This window comes from Corvus brachyrhynchos, unplaced genomic scaffold (assembly GCF_000691975.1).
Source record: "Corvus brachyrhynchos isolate BGI_N302 unplaced genomic scaffold, ASM69197v1 scaffold148, whole genome shotgun sequence".
Lineage (NCBI taxonomy): Eukaryota > Metazoa > Chordata > Aves > Passeriformes > Corvidae > Corvus > Corvus brachyrhynchos.
Window position 1 is genome coordinate 149432 of NW_008239785.1, and position 19741 is coordinate 169172.

General features: G+C 41.8%; 1 protein-coding gene across 1 annotated transcript in view; it reads right to left on the minus strand.

Annotated features, from left to right (window-relative positions):
- Positions 1–19741, minus strand: part of GLP2R (glucagon like peptide 2 receptor) — a 27251-nt gene continuing 7510 nt past the window's right edge. The window contains exons 3-13 of the mRNA XM_008640540.2: positions 17459–17563; positions 15456–15577; positions 13263–13369; positions 12508–12664; positions 11891–12050; positions 9834–9894; positions 8565–8634; positions 8031–8119; positions 7299–7437; positions 3340–3381; positions 1–2387 (exon numbers count right to left, since the gene is read on the minus strand). Coding sequence (XP_008638762.1) covers positions 2070–2387; positions 3340–3381; positions 7299–7437; positions 8031–8119; positions 8565–8634; positions 9834–9894; positions 11891–12050; positions 12508–12664; positions 13263–13369; positions 15456–15577; positions 17459–17563 — 1370 coding nt within the window. The 3' untranslated portion in view covers positions 1–2069. The remainder of the gene's footprint in view (positions 2388–3339; positions 3382–7298; positions 7438–8030; positions 8120–8564; positions 8635–9833; positions 9895–11890; positions 12051–12507; positions 12665–13262; positions 13370–15455; positions 15578–17458; positions 17564–19741) is intronic.

Here is a 19741-nt window from a genome sequence, read left to right on the forward strand (position 1 = left end):
AAAACCTATAATGTTATACCCAATGTTGGGGGGGAGTTACGGGAAGAAGAGAGACACAGAGACACAGGGAAAGACTCGACCAGGAAAAGGCATCACTTCGACTGTTTCTGTGTGTCCCGTCCGTGCACTTGGAGGATCCCTGGCTGCTACAGCTGGTTTTATCAGCTCATCGGGCTGCAGTGTCCCTCCAGGGGCTCCACAAAGGCTGGAAAGAAAATCCCAGGAGGATTCCTGGCTGCAGACCTTCAAGTTCCCAGGAGGACAGTCAGCTATTCCTACCACTCACTGTTAACTAGGTGTGAATTGTGAGGTTCGCTGCTGTCTTCTAGAAATAGTTTGTTTAGAAACCAGGAGCTTGTAATGATTCTGTAAAATAAATAATGCTATATTCTTAGGATGAAACCTGCTGTTATCAACTTAGAAGCGTGCTTTCTGAAGGAATCCATGTGATGGTTGTTTTTATCAGACCTCAGGCCAACAGGGCCTGCTTATATAACAACAGTTGATTTTTATAAACTGAAAGAGGCGAAAAGCCCAAACACATAATAGAGAGGAGAAAATGCAGCTAGAGGGACTGCTGTTAGGAGAACAGAAAACTGGTTTCTTGACCATATGAAACTCTTTAAAATGCAATTAAAAAGTAAACTATTTCACTGAGATACCATAAAGTCTTAAAATTTTGACGTTTTTAACACCTAAGTAAAACACATTCTAAATCACTTCAAGCTCTTTAATGTCTTAAACAATGGCTCTGGAAGAAATCAGTCTGGTTTAAATTGAGGAAGACACTATAAATGTATGTGTGGTGTCTGGTGTTTCCAGTGGCTGCTGAGGAAATCCATTGCAGTAAAATTCTATGTAAGCAGAATGCACATTCTAGTAAAAAAACCTTTAAAAATTGTAGATAATATTATTTTAAAATGGATCAAACATTTACAGTTTATTAATATATTACTGAAATATACAACTTTGTATTGATTAAATAGGTTAACACATATAGGACTGTAAAATAAATACTTTTTTAAAGTGCCAGAAGTATGTTCTTGAACTAGTGCTAGTCAATGAATTGATCTGTTCTTTGCATCAAAAGAGTATATCATAACTGCCAAAGGCTAAACCTTTGTAGCCTGATAAATAATCCTAAAAGCATTGGTAAGTTATATAAGCTGGATCATAGAATATTAACAAACTCAATTGCATTTCATAGGTCTCTGGATGAGTTTGTATTTGAGAAATGAAACTTCACCATGGCTCTTGTCAAATGGTGGAGGAAGGATTTCACAATATTCTTTTGGTGCTGTCACAATCCCATGTCTTTATCCACTTTGGGGCCCCTGGGAGGAAGGTGGAGGCATCACTTACCACTGAGCTGCTTTGTCATTAAGGGCACACGTAGGGCAAACCAGAAGTCACAGTGGCTTGTGTCAAAAGCAAGAACAGAAAAAAAAAATAAGGTAACAAAAATTGTAACAGAACATTTCATTTGGGCACATTCCATGGAAATATTTTGGGTTTTCATCTCATAATGACATTTATTTCCAGCACTAAACTTTAGGTGAAGATGCTCAAAAATGTATCAAAAGTTTGCTTCTTCCCAAGTTTATTTTTGGGGTTTTATATATATATATATATATTTGGTCTGGTTTGGTCTAAAATTGGGGTGGTTTTCTTGAGATGGGGTATGATTTCAGTCTGTGAAGAAAGGAGTCTGCCACACACGTCTCTCTATTTATGAACCACTCCCATGAGAAAATAACAGCTTCTCACTGTGTGACTCGAAGGGCAGTGTCTCCAGAGCCTCCTGATTTCCAGAGTCCATCCTGCTGCCTGGTGTAGGTCACGAAAGCAGAAATGTCAGCTCAAAGCAGAAGTGATCCATCCCGATGACCTCTTCTACCCAGCCACACCGGTTAGCAACATCCAGAAAACGTTTTTCTCAGATCAAGAAACCTGGAACATCTGGGATATCAACGGCTTCGTCCTTGCACTGCACATTCCAGAGCTCAGAACAGTCTGGAGGTGAAAGATCTTTCGGAGCCCTGGCTGTTGGGAGATGCTGCCCCAGCTCTCTAAATTTCGCTTTCCTCAAAGACTTCCTCGGTTGTCTCTCCGGTGGTGACCTCTCCCTCGCTGCTGTCGGACATGCTCATCTGGGGGGGTCCTGGGCTGGGCTCTGTCCTCTGCCTCCTCAGCACCTGCTGCACCTGCATGTCCCAGGGCTTGCTCACCTCCGGGCAGAAGTGGTGTTTGCTGCTGAGGTGCTGTTTTTTCTGTTTCTGTGAACATTTCCTGAGGTACTTGATGTTTTCCCCGAGAAAGCAGAGTTTGCAGCCGAAGGGATCTGCCAGCAGGAAACGGGACCACTGCTTCTGGAGCTCTGCTTTCACCTGAGGGGAGGAGAAAATAGTCTGGTCATGCTAATGGCATGTGGCCACCTTGTAGTTCACTAACACAAATACTAGTTGTATCTAACACTTCACTAGTTGTGAAGTGCTGAGCTTCCTGCCCCTTCGGGGTTCACCTTGCACCTCTTGGGGTCCTTGTAGGGTAGGAACAGCCTTGTTTGCTAAATCAATCTGAAGAGTCCAACCTCTTCCTTCTGACTTGTGAGAGCTCAAGTGACTCCTGTTTACAGTCTGCTGGAGTGAGGAGGAGGAGGAAGGCGCAGGGGCTGAGGAAACGAGGACCACGCAGCTTTGCCCAAGTGTTGTGGTGGTGTAGCTGGCTTGTTTTGTTAAAGCCTTTTATCTGGCAGCCTGATGGAAATTCTCTGCACTGAGTGTCCCACTGCCTGCACCTCAGGAGCCAGCACTGCAGAGGAGGACAGGCTCTAGCCCCGTGTGGAGGAGTGGGGCTTCCCCTGGCTCTGAGCAGCAGCACTTTGGCCTGAGAGTTCAGCTGGACCAGGTGGTAGAAGGCCAAAAGAGCAACTTTCAACTGCTGATGAGAGCTGCTGGCAATTCTGTGCCCTTCACAAATGTCAGACAAGCAGTTCTCTACTGCAGACAAGTGCCAGCTCTCTTTTTTATTTAAGTAGTTCTGAAATTACCGCAGAAAGTCTGGGGTTTCAGCTGATTAAAGGACTGGGTTTTAGGTGGGTGACCATAAACCTCTAGTGGTATTTCAGACACCACTCAGGCTTCAATGGAAATACTTTGCATTTGAGTCCAAACCTGTGGTAGTTCTTGTTGTTCTCTTCACACAGAACAATTTTACCAGCTCAAAAGAACACATACATGCTCTCAATCAACAGAGCTGCTCAGCGCGTTCATCCTTCTTGGTGTCATTAAGATACTTTACTAATGAGCTAAAAACTCCTCTCTCAGCATTGTATCTTACCTCTCCATTAGCAAAGCAATAGAGAACTGCTACCAAAAAGCCCTGCAAGAGAAAGGGAGTGAGAGGAAAAAGTCAGTGTGCAGAAATACCTGAAGCGTTAATTTAAAGATGACATTAGAGTTAAAACCATAAATACAAACAGTGCTCCTTAATTTTCAGTAAGGAAACCAGCTGCCAGCATTTTGTTATTAATGAAGTACACAGTCACTTGTTTTTGTGCAGTTCCTTGGCAAGTGCAGGGCACATTTTGTGCAGATGCTGAAGAACAGACTATAAAATCCAGTTTTATCCTCATTTTGCTACCACATAGTACTTTTTTTCCCAAGCTATTGCTTTTATACTGTGACTGCTGCTATTTCCAAACGTGGTAAAATAAAAAAAAAATGCAGCTTGGTTTCTCATATTATCTGTATGCTTGTTTGGGTTTGTGAATGAGTCTACTGAGACAGATCTCATTTGGGTGCTTCTTACAAATTATTTCTATATTAAGTGATTAGTGTTAGTTCGAAGTTCAGCTATATTGAGTCTTTTGACCATTTTGAATTGCTGTTTTTCCTTTGTAACCGATTTAGATAAACACCTTAAAAAACCCTGGAGATATAACTTGTTTTAAACCAACCCCAAAATTATTCTTTCCATTTGCCTCTCTCTGTGTTTGATGTCAGACTAAGGCAGCTTACAGGCTGCATCTCAGCCCCACAGACATGCAGATTTATTCCCACTGCTTCAGGAAATGCCCTTTTTTGGTGTGTTTAAAGGCAGCTGTGACACAAGTTCTGATTAAGAAAATAAACACTCTGAGTCCCAGGACAAAGGTGCAGCTCAGCTGACAGCATTCAATTGTTCTCACACTGATACTTTTCCAGAAATGCTTCTGCTTTTCTCAGACAAAAGTTTAAAAAGAAATTCACATACACAGAAGCTTCAACGTTTTTCATTACACCTAGCATGAACCAATAGCATTCTGAGCCTGCTGTTAATTTTCTAGCAGTCCTGAAATATTTGGAGTCATTAATTCCTTCAGCATATGTGCAGTAAGTAGGAAAAGAAGCAGTTTATCTGCAACACCAGTGGAAATGGGGACAGGAGGAAGAGCAAACAGAATTGCTTTTTAAAATACAAAAAATTGTATTTTATTTCTATCCTTTTTCGTGCTTCGTCTGGGTTATGGTAGGAAGATAGAATTCACCAGAGTTAATAATAGATAATATTAAGTACAAATTGTAACATAATAATTACCTTGCGTAAATATAATGTATTATCATCTAATATTTTAAATATTTAAATGTATTGCAATATATTATACTAAATACAGATCTGCTAGCTTAAAAAGCAACTTTTTATGCAGAGTTTCTCCTACTCCTGGATGCAGTTCTCTTTTTTTGGGGGGGTAGAAAGTTCATGACTCTGCTGGGTATGAGCTCTAAATTTGGCCTCACAGGCACCACAAGCAGAAATAGGATTTGAACTACCCAGCAGTGCTGAGTCCTGTGCTTGCTAAGCCTGGTGACAGCCAGTGTGAGAAAGGCAGAGACTCACCAGATTAGGAGCTGCCTGTGGGAACATCCCTGGGCTGATTTCAGCTTGTGAAAACCTCTGTGAATCTCGTTCACTGCTGCAGGATCAGAGCATGCAGTGACAAGCAGAAGCACTGTAAAATCACACCAGAAGGTGGAAGACTTTGCTGATTATTTATATTTGATGTTCACTTTATACCCTGCTTTCTTTAGTGCTTACTCATTTTTCTCCCAATAAATTGATTTTCACACTTAGAAACCTTCCTGATATGTTGTGACTTCTCAAACACATTTCCAGAATTATCCCAGGGCAAGTGAAAAATGAAGAATCAGAAATTCAGAAGAATGGTTCATTAGCAGAAACACCAATAGGAAAGGACAGATGCACATACAAGCCTCACAATTGTTCTTCAGTTCTCTTGACAATGGCAACATGATCAATTACTCATCACATCACTGGGTTCTCTCCACCAGACACCAGTGGTTTTTCCTGAGGGTAACAGTTCCCATGCACAAGAGAGCCAAGATGTTTAGATTGCTCCACTTTCTAAAGCAAAGCAGCATTGTACCTACAGCAGAACTCCTATTTAGAATTTAATTTTTTGCTCCTAGAAAATGTTTGAGTTAAACCTTCAGCTGAGATCCCAGGGATAATTGTTTTTCTTTAACAAAACAGTTTAACTGCCTTTTAAAACTACTGAGAAGATTTACAGACTAAACAAATGTAATTGTGTACAGTTTATGTGCTTTTTGGCTAATCCCTTCATAAATAATGCTGCAGCTAAAAAAGAGAATCTGCAATAAACATTGGCTAAGATCTTTGGGTATTTTTTAATGGATCTTTGCTTCTAAAGCATGACATGCTGCCAAGCGCATGCATGTTTCTCTAAAAGGAATGAACTTTGTGTTCTTTAGCAAGGATGAGTAAGCTGGTTTATATATCAGATTTCTTTGCACAAGCCAGTAAATAAAATCCTCACTTAAAATGATTCTGTGCTTTTAAAATAAAATCTAGCCACTGCAACCTCTCCAAGTAAGGCTGTGTCTAACCAAGGAACTTATACTCTAGCATTAAGGTCCCTTCCAACCCAAATAATTCCGTGATCCTGTGAACACCATGTCAGCAGGCTCCTTGGGGTTGTGGCTCTGCAGGAATTCTCTGCTGCCACTCAGGACATTTTTCCCCTCAAGCTGCAGTGGCAACTTTAAAGCGTAGCCTCAATAACAGCGTCAAAACACTGATGCATACATACAGCAGAGCACAGGTGCATTTATGCAAAGGTTAAACCCAAGGATCATCAGAAATCGTGGGGAAAGTGCAGCAATGCTCCGATGGCTTCATGCCTCAGGCTGCAGCAGTGGGCAGCATGTGTCAGAGCCGTGAATTACTGAGGAGCAGCCACTTGCAGCCAGCAAGGTCACTGGGTTTTGCAGCAAATAAAGATCTGGGAATCGCTGTCCTGTTGCCCCAGGAAGATCAAGGCAGGAAGATACAGGTAAAGGACAGCTTTGCTGAGCAGGTTCATTAGTACTATCTGAAAAATTTATTACTTAGCAGGGCTGCAGAACTCAGACGGGGCTTTGTGCCAGTGTCCAGTTCTTTGGCTTGGCAAACTGGAGAGCAAATAGTTACTGGGAAGCACACCCTGTGCCTGTGCATGAGTGGCCATCTGAGAATCACCACTGAGGTCCAGTAACAACTCACTCTGGAATGTGGACTGCTTAGAGCTGGCTATTTTACTGGAGTGTGGCTCTTGTACCCCTTCAGTCTTGCAGCTGAGATCTGAGGGCAAGGAGCTGCCACAGTCACACTCCTTTCCTCACCTCAGGTTTCTGCCTACTCACACAGAACTGAGTCAGGGTGATTGAAGGTGAACACCTGTAAAACACTCCTGGCTGTATGGGTGAGAAACTTCTTTTCCACCTGCAGATGCTGGTCCATTTGTCTGCTCCATCCATGGGAGGGCTCTGACAAATTTTCTCCTTAAACTAACTGAAAATTGATGCACGTGTACAGCACTTCTGTGAAGGCACACGTAGGAGTCCACAGGGTCACTTTGCAGATAAGGTGAACAAACACATCCTTTAGGGAAATGGAGCCCAAACCTTGGATGAGGCAGACATTGTTATGATTTTGGCTGGGAGTGTTTTAAATGGATCATTTTAATCCTGTTTCCAGGGCTTTGTGATGAGCTGTTAACTATTACCAGGGAGCAGAGGACACCTTGTTCCTGAAAATGTCAGACTCCTTTTTTTTGATGTTTGGGACTATTGTATTTGAGTATGCATTTGTGAGAGGTTTATCTTGTTACTGCAGTAGTGTATTTAGAGACATTGTAGGTTGGGGCATAATATTAAATCAGAATTCACTGTAACTGTGGTGAGCAGAATATGCACTTGGATCTATGACCCCTAAAATAATGCTTGCAAAACAGTACTTACATGAAATGAGCTCATTGTCAGCTGAATGAAAAGTCTTATATGTCTTGAAAGTCCTTCCACCTGTTCATCAGTGATGAAGGTAAATGCAAACTCGTGGATCCCCAACAATGGAATCAGCACAAGTGTAGATCTTGCCAGTCTTAAAAAGAAAATATTCGATTGCTGTATTTTTTAAACATCCTTGGTGCCAAAATCAAAAACTCAGAGACAAAGAAATTATTCCAAAAATATGCCCTTAATATTCTAACTTCTGAATGGTAATAGCAGTTTTGTGATGTGAATAATGTGTGTATAAACCTGTGGAAAGTCTAGTTAAAAGGCATGGGTAAATGGAATGTTTTCCGTGGCACAATAAAGTGATGCCTGATTCTCTAGCAGGCTACAAACATAGTGCTAGAGGGTTTTTCTTCTTCTTCTTGAATTTTGGTGACAAAGGGAGAAATGTGTCACAGCAGCAGAGGCCAGAGGTGTGAGAGAAGAAACCTGAGAGCAGAGCTCTCACTGCACTGAAAAGGCTTTGTGAAAATGCCCACGAAACTCAGCACACAGGTGCTGACCTGCCTTTGCCTCTCAGATAAGGAAATGTCTGTGGAGCCGCTTTTCCTACATCATATTCTGAATATCCATTACACCTGGTGGTGGTAGGTAAATCTTTAAGGGCAAACTGGCAAGTTTTTGATGTGACAAAAGTTTTAAAAAGGGGCCAGGACTTCTGTGTCATTTACTACATACCTGTATTTATAGTCATGAAAGGTCATTTGCTGAGCTTTCAGTTTGGAAATCAGCATTCTGAGGATTTTTAAGAAGATGCCAAAGTTAACCTTGAAGGAAAATACATATGGTTTACTTAAAATAAATTTTATGACACTAATCAGTTAACTACGAAATAAATGTATAATTGATATTAAACACTTGCAAAACCTGCTGCCAAATAACTGGAATGCAGTTGTGATGAGGCTGGAATACAAGCAGGTTATTGTCACATACTAAATATGCAAAGCTGAGTAACTTAGCATCACCTTATTCAGCCTGACATATCATTTGATACATGATCTCCCAGTATAAAATTACATCTCAATTTTTTAGTACAGAGCCCTGCTTCCTCATTTTTTGAGCAAAACTTCATCCATTCTGTCATTTTACGTCCCCCTTGATATTTCTGTAGTAGGAAACTGTATCTTAATTATTCCAAAATTTTGAAGGACAAAAATGGCACTAATTACAAAGAGCAAGGAGGGAAAAAAATACAGGTTATACAATTCTTACTGTGATGGAAAACATCATTGGACCTCGGATGATCCACCAGATCCCCATGTGTTCATTTGTCCCCCAGCACCTGGAGAGTAATTTAAAGTATAATTCTTTTCATAGAAATTAAAAAAAAGAATGCTCACGTAACTTGTATATCTATTTCAAAAGGAACTTGATGAAGTTCAACTTTTTCAGGTGGCCCCCTAAAGAACTGGAATTGGACTAGGAAGAGTTTCACCAACAACTCTAATTGTATTTATTCTGAAGATCTTTCCACAGGAGTGTTGATAAAGGTTTTCCTAGACCATAAAGTTCAGAACTATCCGGAAAACTCAGTCTTTGAATCCACAAAACAAATGTACATGACACCAAAAATTCATAATGAAATTCATCCTCCTTAAATTATCTATCTGAAACTGGAGACTGGAAATGAGTAAACCAGGAATTGTGACCATGCTTCTTGATCTGCTCAAAGGGATGCTTACTGTTTCCTTGAAACTGTCTCTCTTTCTCCTGCTTTAACCTCCTAATTTGTCCTGTGCATATGTCTCCTCTTGCTAATTAGCCTCAGGTTCTGTAGGATCTTGGCTTGTCATTTACAATTTACATGACATCTAACTCTGTAAGACCATCATTATGAATTGGATGTTGCTTATGATCCACATTGGCATTCCAAATAAAATTCCCAGGAAACCACAAAAAATAAGAGAACAAAAGATACTGTACCTAAACCACAGAGTTTATGTGATCTCACCAACAGCACCACTGAAGACCAGGAACTGATGCTTACTAGTGCATGTTACTGTCACTGATGCCCTCACCAAACACCAGCTTTCAGTGACTATCAGGTTTTGTCATTAGCCTCCACTACAATTTATTTTTTTTTTTTTTTACAAAGTGGCAGTGAATTCTAATTAAACTCAAAGTGTAGACGGTCTCCAAGGAAAGCACTGGTCTCCTTTTCGTACTGAGAGGATGCTCTCCATGAAGATGCTGATGCACAGTTTGCTTCACGTGAATGGATGAACATTGGCTGCAATAGTTTTCACTTCAGGAGCAGTGAAAGTTCATTCTACTCCTTGCTTTATGCATAAGTAAATCTGAGAATTCCTAGAAGAAGTTTGATGTAAAAGTACTAAAGGGAACCTTGAAAATATAACAAGTATCAATAGGTGCTGTATAATCTTACAATTTTCTTGTGTCAAGTACTGCCCAGGGCAAACAGAAATCAGCTAAGCAAACAGAAATCCAGTATTCCAAGGCACATTTTATTTAGCAACCTACCCAGTGTTCTCCAGTTTGGATCTGGTTATTCCCCAAGGGCCCACAAACAGGATTGGAACAACTGAAAAGGAAAGAAGAGTCAATCACAGCCAAGCTTGTAGAAGTGTGTGGTGCAAAGATTTGTGCTTTTTAGTCTTCTATTGACAATTGTACAGAAATCAACTTCACCCTGGCTTTCCCCATTTGTAGTTCAAATGCAAAATGACGTTTCATGGTGTAGTTGAATCTTGCATTTTCAGACTGATAAATACATTTGCACACAAACACACTGCTGATCTGCTGAAATCTCCTAAATTTCTGACCCAGAGAATTCGAACTAATTGGCACACGAGGCCTCGCAGACTACGTCAGGCAGCAGTTGTTGAACCTGAAAGGAGTTTTCAGTCAAGGTGTGGAATGCTGCCTGGTTAATTAAAAGAGCTGACAAAGGATTGTTTTCCTGGACCCCTTCAAGAGAATCCCCATCCCCTTATTGTTGCCCCCACCCCTTCCTGGAGATCACAGACTGCAGGCTGAAAAAAACCCCCTAAAATAAAGGATTACTGCACTATTCCAATGGACTACAAGTGTGCAAGCACAGGTCTCAAATCATGAGCTACAAGCAGGTGTTCCACTGGATTTTTAGCCCAGTAACACACAGGAGATTTTCTGGTGGATGTGGCAGAAATTAAAGGAGGTGTGGGACACTGGGACCAGAACAGGGACTATTCAGGATCCTGCGACACTGGCTAAGGTCATGGAGAAAGCTGGAGTGTGGCAACACAGGGAAAGGACCAGAAACAAAATACTTTCCAAGAGAATAGATTTCTGAGTAGGTAAAAGGGGGAAAGAGATACAAGGAGTCTCACTTGGGTAGGAGGTGGTATTGGTGCAACAAGAGGGTCTGCAAGAACAACTGGGGCATGGAGCACTTGGGAACAGAACTATAGATCCAGGGGAATACGAGGTGGTCTCACGAGGAAAGGTGACACCCGGGATGATGAGGTGAGGTTATCAAAGGCAGTTCCTGTGCAGCAGCTGAGGAAGTGTCAGTGTGAGCCCTGGTTCAGCCCTGCTGCCTCAGCAGCAGTGGTACTACAAATATCTGTAAGACAGATGCCAGATCTCCCATCTTAGCAGTGATTGTAATAAATATAAATAAAAAATTAAGCTAATGAGTGGGGAAAGCCTTTAGAAAATTGGTGAATATGATGCAGGTGTGCAACCAATAGAAGAGGACCAGCAGGCAAATTATCAATTTTATTAATACTCGTATGGCAGGGAGCAAATTTCCTAACAGACTTGTCCATTGCAATCTGAACAAGGAATGAAATGACTAATCCCTATTCCAACAAGCTGGTGATCAAAGCAACAAAGGGATTTAGAGAGGTAGGAAGCATGATGAAAGAATGAAACAACACTAACCAGCATGAAAGAGAGTGGTCTTGGAGCACCAGCAACCTGTGTGCTCAGAGAGCCAATGTAGCACAGGGGTCCTTTAAAGAGGAATGTGAGAGGGAACAGGGAAATCAAGGCATGGATGGTGAAAAAGACCCCCAAAAGTAACTACCTTTAAATTGTCTTTATTTCCTGGATAATGCCTGAATTATAAGACCTGACTCGTGCAGTGTTTCAGATTGTCCCCTGGCTTACAGCACACCTTAGAGCTTTCAGGTGAGCTGAGAGGGGGAACATCTAAATGAAACTTGCTGATGCGTTGGCATTTTCGCTGTAGAGGTGCTCTATTACAAAGGAAGGAAATGAGGTAGGAAATGCTGGAAGTACCATAATATTCAGTGATGGCAATATACAGTCAAATTTAAGGAAATTTCTTCTTGTTCTGCCCACCAGGCACCTGTTTTCTTATGAAACCATTCCCTGATTTCCTGTACCTGCAGGTCAAACCGAACTGCAGCCAATGTACCACTGCTGACAGATCTTCATTTGCAGTCGCTGTCTTCAAAACTAACAAATAAAACAGAATTCAGATTTTTTTTCTTCTTCTTCTTTACAAAATATCCTCCACTGACTCAGCAAAGCACCACATGATCAGGACTTGGAAACAGGTACAGACTTACCCCATCCTATCACAATGTATGCCTGCAGCAGTCGTCTTTCAGAGAGTACCACAGTTATCAATAATGTGTGCAGATAAATTCCTTCTACCAATAGCCAGAAGTAATTCGCCCCAACAAAGTAATGCATGAAAAACTGGGCAGTCCTGCAAATGATTACAATCTGTGGGAAGGAGAGATGTTGTGGTCTGTATGTGAGAATTTTTACTGATGAGCAATTAAAGTAATGGTCATCATTAACATCTTGCAGATAATATTCCTTGTTGACATGGGCAACTTCTATTCCTACAACATCAAACAAGAATAATTTATTCACAGTTGTCACGAATGAGATGTTGTTAAATAAGTGCCAAAAAAATGTAGAGATTTCTTTCTAAAAGCTAGAAAGTGTGAGTTGCCTTGCTTAAGTGGCTAAATATTACAAATTAATTGATATGTTCTTTCTATACAAGCCTTCACATAAAATAAATCTATTACAATCAAGATTTTATCAACAAAATTTCAGCATCCAAATCTCAACTAACAAACAGCTCAAAACTTGATGCTGTAGGGCGAACTTCAAAAACTGTAACTGTTACGACCACTAGAAGCACACATTTACTATTAGCTATGAACATTACCTCTGGATTGAGGTAGAATACCCATCCAGTTTCATCATTTGGTCTTTTTGAGTAAATCTTGTAGTAGACAGTGTCCTTTATAAGAACTGCTGTGGCACGCAGGATAAAAGATGCAAATAAATTCATGTGGATGTAGTTTCTCGTGCAGTGAAGTTTTCTGTGGGAGAAAAAAAAATAATGTATGAATCCTCTGGAACAGATCTAATTTGCAGAAATAAGATTTTTAAAAATCAACAAAAACCCAGCAAAGCAACTGTTGTATTCATGTTGTTCCCAGCAATGGATTTTGCTTGGAAATTGCATTTTATCGCCCATTAGAAAAATACAAGTTATTTACATGGAATCAACAGAATGGTTCAGGTTGGAAAGGATTTTAATGCCCATCTCATTCTATGCCTCCTGCCATGGGCAGGGACACCTTCCACTATCCCAGGTTGCTCCAAGGCCCATCCAACCTGGCCTTAAACACGTCCAGGAACAGTTTCTCTGCATGACCTGTGCCAGGGCCTTACAGGAAAGAATTTCTCCTAATATCTGATCTAAACCTACCATCTTCAGCTTAAAGCCATTCCCCCTTGTCCTATCACTCTGCCTTTGTCCAAAGCTCATCCCCAGCCTTTTTGTAGCCCCTTCAGGTACTGGAAGGCTGGAAGGTACTGGAATATTGGAAACTAAATAATAACTGCAATTTCATAAAAAGAAGCATATGAGAGTAGGACTCTGTCCTTTTAAAATGCATGTGAATTTATACTAACCTGAGTAAAGAAAGTATAAGCAGAGCCAATACCAGTGAGATGAGAGAAAAGTAATACCCTATAGTGTATAACAGCTGTAGTGTGGTAAGTAGTTTATGTTCTTCTTCCTGGGAACAAAGAGGACAAATATGTTATGTAGGCAGGGGGACAGAGCAGAAACACAGCTCAGAAACTCTGGGGTTCACCTTCTTTGAGTTGCAAGGAGCCAGGGGAGGATTCTGATCCCTGCTCTCTGCACTGCCTTTTGAAATCAGGGTCTGACAAAGACACTGGCACCCAGACTTAGTTTCTTTTTAGATACAGAGGCACTCACAGACTACTCCCAGCCTTCTCCTCCACAAACAGCATTTGCAGTCCAAATCACAGCTCAACATTGCCGTGATTCCATGCACCAGACGGCTCCTGGTGGGTTCACAGCTGCAGAGATCCTCTCACTGAACCTGCACACAGAGGTGCACTGCTGGGTGTGTGGCCTGGAGACAGAGTTACTGCTCAGCTGTGTCTGTACAAACCTGAGAGTCAGCTCTGTCTAGAGATATTGAAACAGACTGACTTCCATCTTGTGTTCAAAGAAAAAAAAATTATTAAATTAGGGGTATCTTGAATGTCTCTGAATGACAAATAGGACCTCGGAGGAGGAAGGGAGCCACTCACACTTTCACAGATGATCATAGAACATCCTGAGTTGAAAGGCACCCACGAGGATTGTTGAAGTCCAACTCCTGGCCCTGCACACATTTCCTTTCAATCTGCCTAATTTAACACTTCTTTTTCCTAAGTTTTTTCTATTTTAGCTGCTTATGTCTACCTCTCATCTAGTCACACTTCTGGCCCAAGGAAAGCATCTCCGAAGAGGGAATGTGAGATACAGGATATGGGACTTTCATAATCCATACTTGGCCTACAGAGGTTTTCTTGGAACCTGTGCCTTTTCCTCAGGGAGTTTGCTGTTTTTCTTGTTCTACGACTCAGCACCAGGGGCTTTAGCACTGTCTTCCTGCCAGTAGTTTTTTCTAACAATTTTATGCTAGTGAGCCATGCCTCTCTTGCAGAGGGTGAAAGGGCCCAGGGAAAGCAGTGTGGGTGCAGGAGATTCCCAGCCATCAGTCACTCTGTTCCATGGAAACATTCCAGCAGGCAAGAACCCTGTAAAAAGCTCGAGTTATCACCTTGGCTATTTCAATTTTGCAACACCAAAGCACATGCAACCAAGCAGATTCCTCTGATGTGTGCAGACCAGCTCTGGGTTATTTCTAACATCTTGGGGGGGTGCCATTAAATAAAACAAACAGGTACAAAACCACCTTTAGTGTTGGTAGAAAAGCTAGTTAAAGCTTTCAGAGAAATTGTCTGCTGTCACACAAGATGAAATAATACGTCTTGCAGAAACAAATTTGCTATCCAGAATGGGCAACAAACCCTGGAAAACACTCGTAACTTATGAATATTTATTGCATTTGAAAGTTTGGAAATTCATGTACTTACTATATAAAGAGCTTAGTAAAAACATAGTAATACATGGAGGTACTGAACTAATCATGTTTCATGACTAATCAGCAAAGCAGTGTTACTTGATAGAGTAAGAAACAGCACTCAGTCAGTATTAAAAAGTAAAAAATAGTGGTAATAGTGCTTACCTAAAAGACCTAATTTTGACATCTGCTAAGCTGAACTCCATGGCAAAAGAAGTTTGGCTGACAAAGTCCAGCCCCTGGGCTGATGCAGTATGAGAAATACAGGAAGGATGGCATTAGATTAGGGTGAATCCTCCAGTCTCTGACCAGCTAACTTTGAAATAACCAATTAACAGCTCATTAAATGCTAAAAGGCTCTTTAAATGCTGGAAGGATCAGAAGGGAAGTTGCCTGACTTTGATAGACTAAAGCGATTTGGGGAGATGCTGAGATGCTCCCTTGCTTCACAAGTTGCAGTTTTCTTCTATTTTATTAGGAGAAAATCAGCACATGTGAGCACTGGACTCCAAACAGAAAATTACTTGTGGCGTCTAAAGCAGGAATCCCCTTCTTTAATATTTTCTCTTCTGCCTCTTATAAATAAAATTATAGCTTTCCATCTGGTAATTTAAATGAAATCTGAAGATCCTTTGCAGGTATTAAATGGAAATGTTTTGTCAGTTACTCAAGAAAGGTTTAAGAAGATTAAAGTATTAACCGTAATATAAAACATACTTACATTTTTTTGGAAATGATTTTTCTCAGAACATTCTGAACTATCCCGCCAAATGTCTGTGGAATTTTCCTTTGTTTGCCAAATCCCTTCATCCAAGCAGACTCTGTATACATGTCCTACACTTCCTGAAAGTAAACAGAGTTTTAGTTGGAAAGGTCAAAATAGAGATTTCATTTTTCATACACGTTTGAAAGATTTCTGCCTTATACCTCCACAATAGAGTCCACACCACCCATACTCAAAAAAAGAATAAAACCCACTTTTCTTTTGTCTTTGTCAATGCATTTTTCATATTTACATGGGACAAAGTCGGAACGTAATCTAGCAGAAATAAATTCCCAGAATGTACCTGGTTTTTACAATTCAGTACATCCAAAAGAAAAGCCTACATCTCACTTTATTCATTTTTCCTCATTAAGCTCATGAATGGGTAATTCATTGACCAGGTTGTGCAGTCAAAAGTGCAAAAGGATTTGACTGGGGAATGATCTTCCTCTGTAACACCTAGTGTTGCAGGCTGGTGTTTTATTTCTGTGCTCTGGGGCCCTTTCAGCACGTGGGGTGAACTGATGAAATTTTCTTGGTTTTCACTGCATCATCCTAGTTTATATTAATTAGGAATTAGCATCAGAGGAATGGTATGGGGACCCTGGTTAGTGTTTGTTTGATGTTGTCCTTAACAGCTGCCATCCATTTATTTCTAATCAGACCCAAGCTTTTTTGATCATTTTCGAGTTGAAAGTGTTTAAGGGTGGCAGCAACAACCAGAACATCTTGTTTAGCTCAGGGTAACTGGTGCTGACAGAATTGCTTTGGGAGCAGTTTGTTGTGATGGACACTGAGAAAAACCTTAAACCTTCCATGAAATGGGACCAGAAATCTTGCTTTTGTAGAAGTTCAGAGAAGAAAAAAGAGTCTCCACTCCACGGAGGCAAGATGCTTTTGTTTATTACAGAGAGCTGGGTTTGTTCTAAATGGTTGGCAGAAGCAGTTTGGGAGACTAGATAGAAGCTTGGTCTCTTACTGCCTATCAGCATCAAAAAAGGACAAATGATATTAAAGAACAAACCATGTGTGGCTTGGCCTGGAGAAAGCTGGGGTGAGCAGCTGGTAGCAGTCTCCCATAAACTAAAGAACTCAGGCAGAACTGGTCCCTCTAAGTGGTATGAGAAAAGCAGCTAAGAAAGGCTGTTTAGCAGCATGCAGAAATGCTGGTCTGTGGCAGTGCCCTTTCATTTCTTTAGGAGAAAAGGAATGTTGTTTGGTCTTCAACAGTTTTGCTGCTGAAGATGTTTGGTGGGGTTTTTTTTGACAAGTTGCAGTTTTTTTCTATTTTATTAGGAGAAAATCAGCACATGTGAGCACTGGACTCCAAACAGAAAATTACTTGTGGCATCTAAAGCAGGAATCCCCTTCTTTAATATTTTCTCTTTTGCCTCTTACAAATTAAATTACAGCTTTCCGTCTGGTAATTTAAATGAAATCTGAAGATCCTTTGCAGGTATTCCCCCATTCCTGAGCCTCCCTGCTGCATTCCCTGCAGGAAAAGGCTGCTTGGAAGGCTGGTTTGCTCACCACACCACTTGCTGGTGGTGTGCTGCAGCCCACTGGAGGGGTGACAGCTCGGAATGCCGCTGAGTTTGGCTTGTCCAGGTTTCTGGGAGAGAGCTTCATGTCTGGGATCAGTGGGGACCCCAGAAGCTGAAGCTCAGAAGCTGAACCCTGAATCTGTTACTACGAATAAAGCCCTGGCAGGATGGTTACATGACCTGGCAAATGTTGCTTTACCACAGACAATACGGAGCTGTGGTGAGCACAGATGGAGAAAAAGAGCAAACAAACATTGAAAATGATTTTGTGCCTCAGTTCAGAAGCAGTAGAAAGAGCTGAGAGTCTTTCTCACTCATCCACTTCAGAGGACACTCGGGCAAGATAGACAAGCACCACCTGCCCTCCAGCTGAATTCCTGGCACACAATCCAAGACAAGTTAGAACTTTCACGTTACCATTTTCCAGCCATGGCAAATATGAAGGACAAGGAACAGAGACGTTTCCTGGGGGTGAGTATGGCCAGCAAACAAACTGATCAAACGTCCCATTGCAATGTACTCCTGGGGAGAGAAGCAAATACAAATTTTACAAAAAGTTGTCCAGGCAATGGGCAGTCATGGAAACCATTCTGTGCTGTTCCAGGTAACCTGCAAGCTACTCCAGAGCAACAAGATGCTGCAGATAAACGTTGTGTATTCACTGTGCAATGCTCCATGCACAGAGCAGAAACGGGTGCTGCCCTTCTTCCCTGAGTCCTGAAGGCTTTACACTCTTCACTGTGAGAGAAGTTTATTGCTTAAAATCACGAGGAGGCTGAGGCCAGACCTCACCAAGGTCTGCAGCTTCCTCTCGAGGGACAGAGCAGGGGCAGCTCCGATCTCTGCTCCCTGTGACTGGGAAAGCACCCAAGGAACGGCTGGAGCTGTGCCAGGGAGGTTTAGGTTGGATATTAGGGAAAGGTTCTTCCCCAGAGGGTGCTGGGCACTGCCCAGGCTCCCCAGGGAATGGGCACGGCCCCGAGGCTGCCAGAGCTCCAGGAGCGTTTGGGCAGCGCTCTCAGGGATGCCCAGGCTGGGGTTGTTGGGGTGTCTGGGCAGGGCCAGGGGCTGGATCCATGATCCTGTGGGGCCCTTCCGGCTCAGGATGTTCTGTGATTCTCTGATATTATAATTGTGTGATCCTGAGGCCTCTGAGGTCCAAATGTAACAGTCAGATCCCAGCCATGTTACCCCTCACTGGTTTGGGTACATGCAGCAGACTGGTAAATGGAAGACATTCCACCTTTCCCAACCCCTGTGACACCAGTTCTCAGCTCAGACCACGTCTGTCAGTGACAGTGACTCCTCTTAGCCTTTGGGCAATATCTCTCATTCCCAGAGATAATACCAGAGGTTGTATCTCTGGTAACATCTCAGACTAACTCAGTTTTAATCTTCACAGGTATCACATCACGCACAGGATTTAAGGTTAAGATATAACTTTTGATAATGCCAAATTGAAATGGTGCAGTCAGGTGACAGCAACATAAAATGCACTGATGTCTTGGTTAATTTCTGTCTTTCTTTTAGGATAAAGCCAAAGCTCTTCTCTCTTAACTTTAATGGTTTTGCTCATCCTAAATGGTTTTGCAGAAGAGTATATCCTGCTTTATTTGCCATAGCACTTAGCAATACTTTGAGAAACCTGTGTGGGAAGAACACAGGGAGCAAGAAAGACAGTTCTGTGCTATCTCACCAGCATTTTTTGGGGTGTTTCTGCTGAAATACAGAGCACAGGATGTGCATTCTTACTTACTCTGCTGTACCTTTGAGGCTAAGCATCGGTGTTATGACCCATGTAGCTGTTAACATTTATAGCTGCACCTTTATTGTTCCTTTCCCCAATTTCTGATCAAGGTTTGCTCAAGCGTCGGTTGGGGAGACTGCCACGAGAAAAATACCTTTTTTTCCAATTTCATGGAAGCTGAAGTTCTGAGTCCCTGTAGTTCTCTTGATCCCCTACTACAAACTACTGCCCTCTGATATCTTGCTGGGGTCATCTGGCTTAGTTCTGATTGCCACGAAAGCCATCATTCATTCTCTGCTTCCCTGGGAAAATACAATCTTCTTTTGCGTCATGCTAATGTTTTCTGCACACCAGGCTATTGACTTCTGGATGCTCACTAATGTTCCTCCTTCTTTCCTGTCAGCATTAGTTCTATGCTTTGCTTTCCCTGCTTTCCACAAAGTCTTTTGTCCCCCTTGCAGTTCTCATCAGTGTCTCCTTGCCTCCTTGACTGTAGCGACATAGTAACTTATGGAAACTTATTTTCTCTGGTTTTCTGTGTTTTCTCCTTCCTTATTTTCCACAAACGGCTCTGACTTCTGACACCTCCCACTTTGGAGTCACCAACAGATTTGGTGAGGGTGCTTTCAATACCTGCCTACAGCCAGTGAGTACAAAACAGGGAGCACAGATCCACTTTTCATCTCTCCTTGGTGAACAGTAGTCATCTCTCTCCCAGCTACATCCTGGACTTCTCCAACTACTCAAATCAAACCCGTGCCATCCCTTCCTGAAGACAGACACCTAGCTGAGCACAGTTTATACATTTAGGAGTGAAATAATGACAGATTGTGAAGTTCCCTTTTGCCAAACAGCGTAAAACTTTGAGCACCCAGTCAAAGGTGGGAGGCATGGATTCAGGAGAAGACACTGCAGGTATGCTGCTCTTCATCTAAGAATCCAAAAGCCACAGA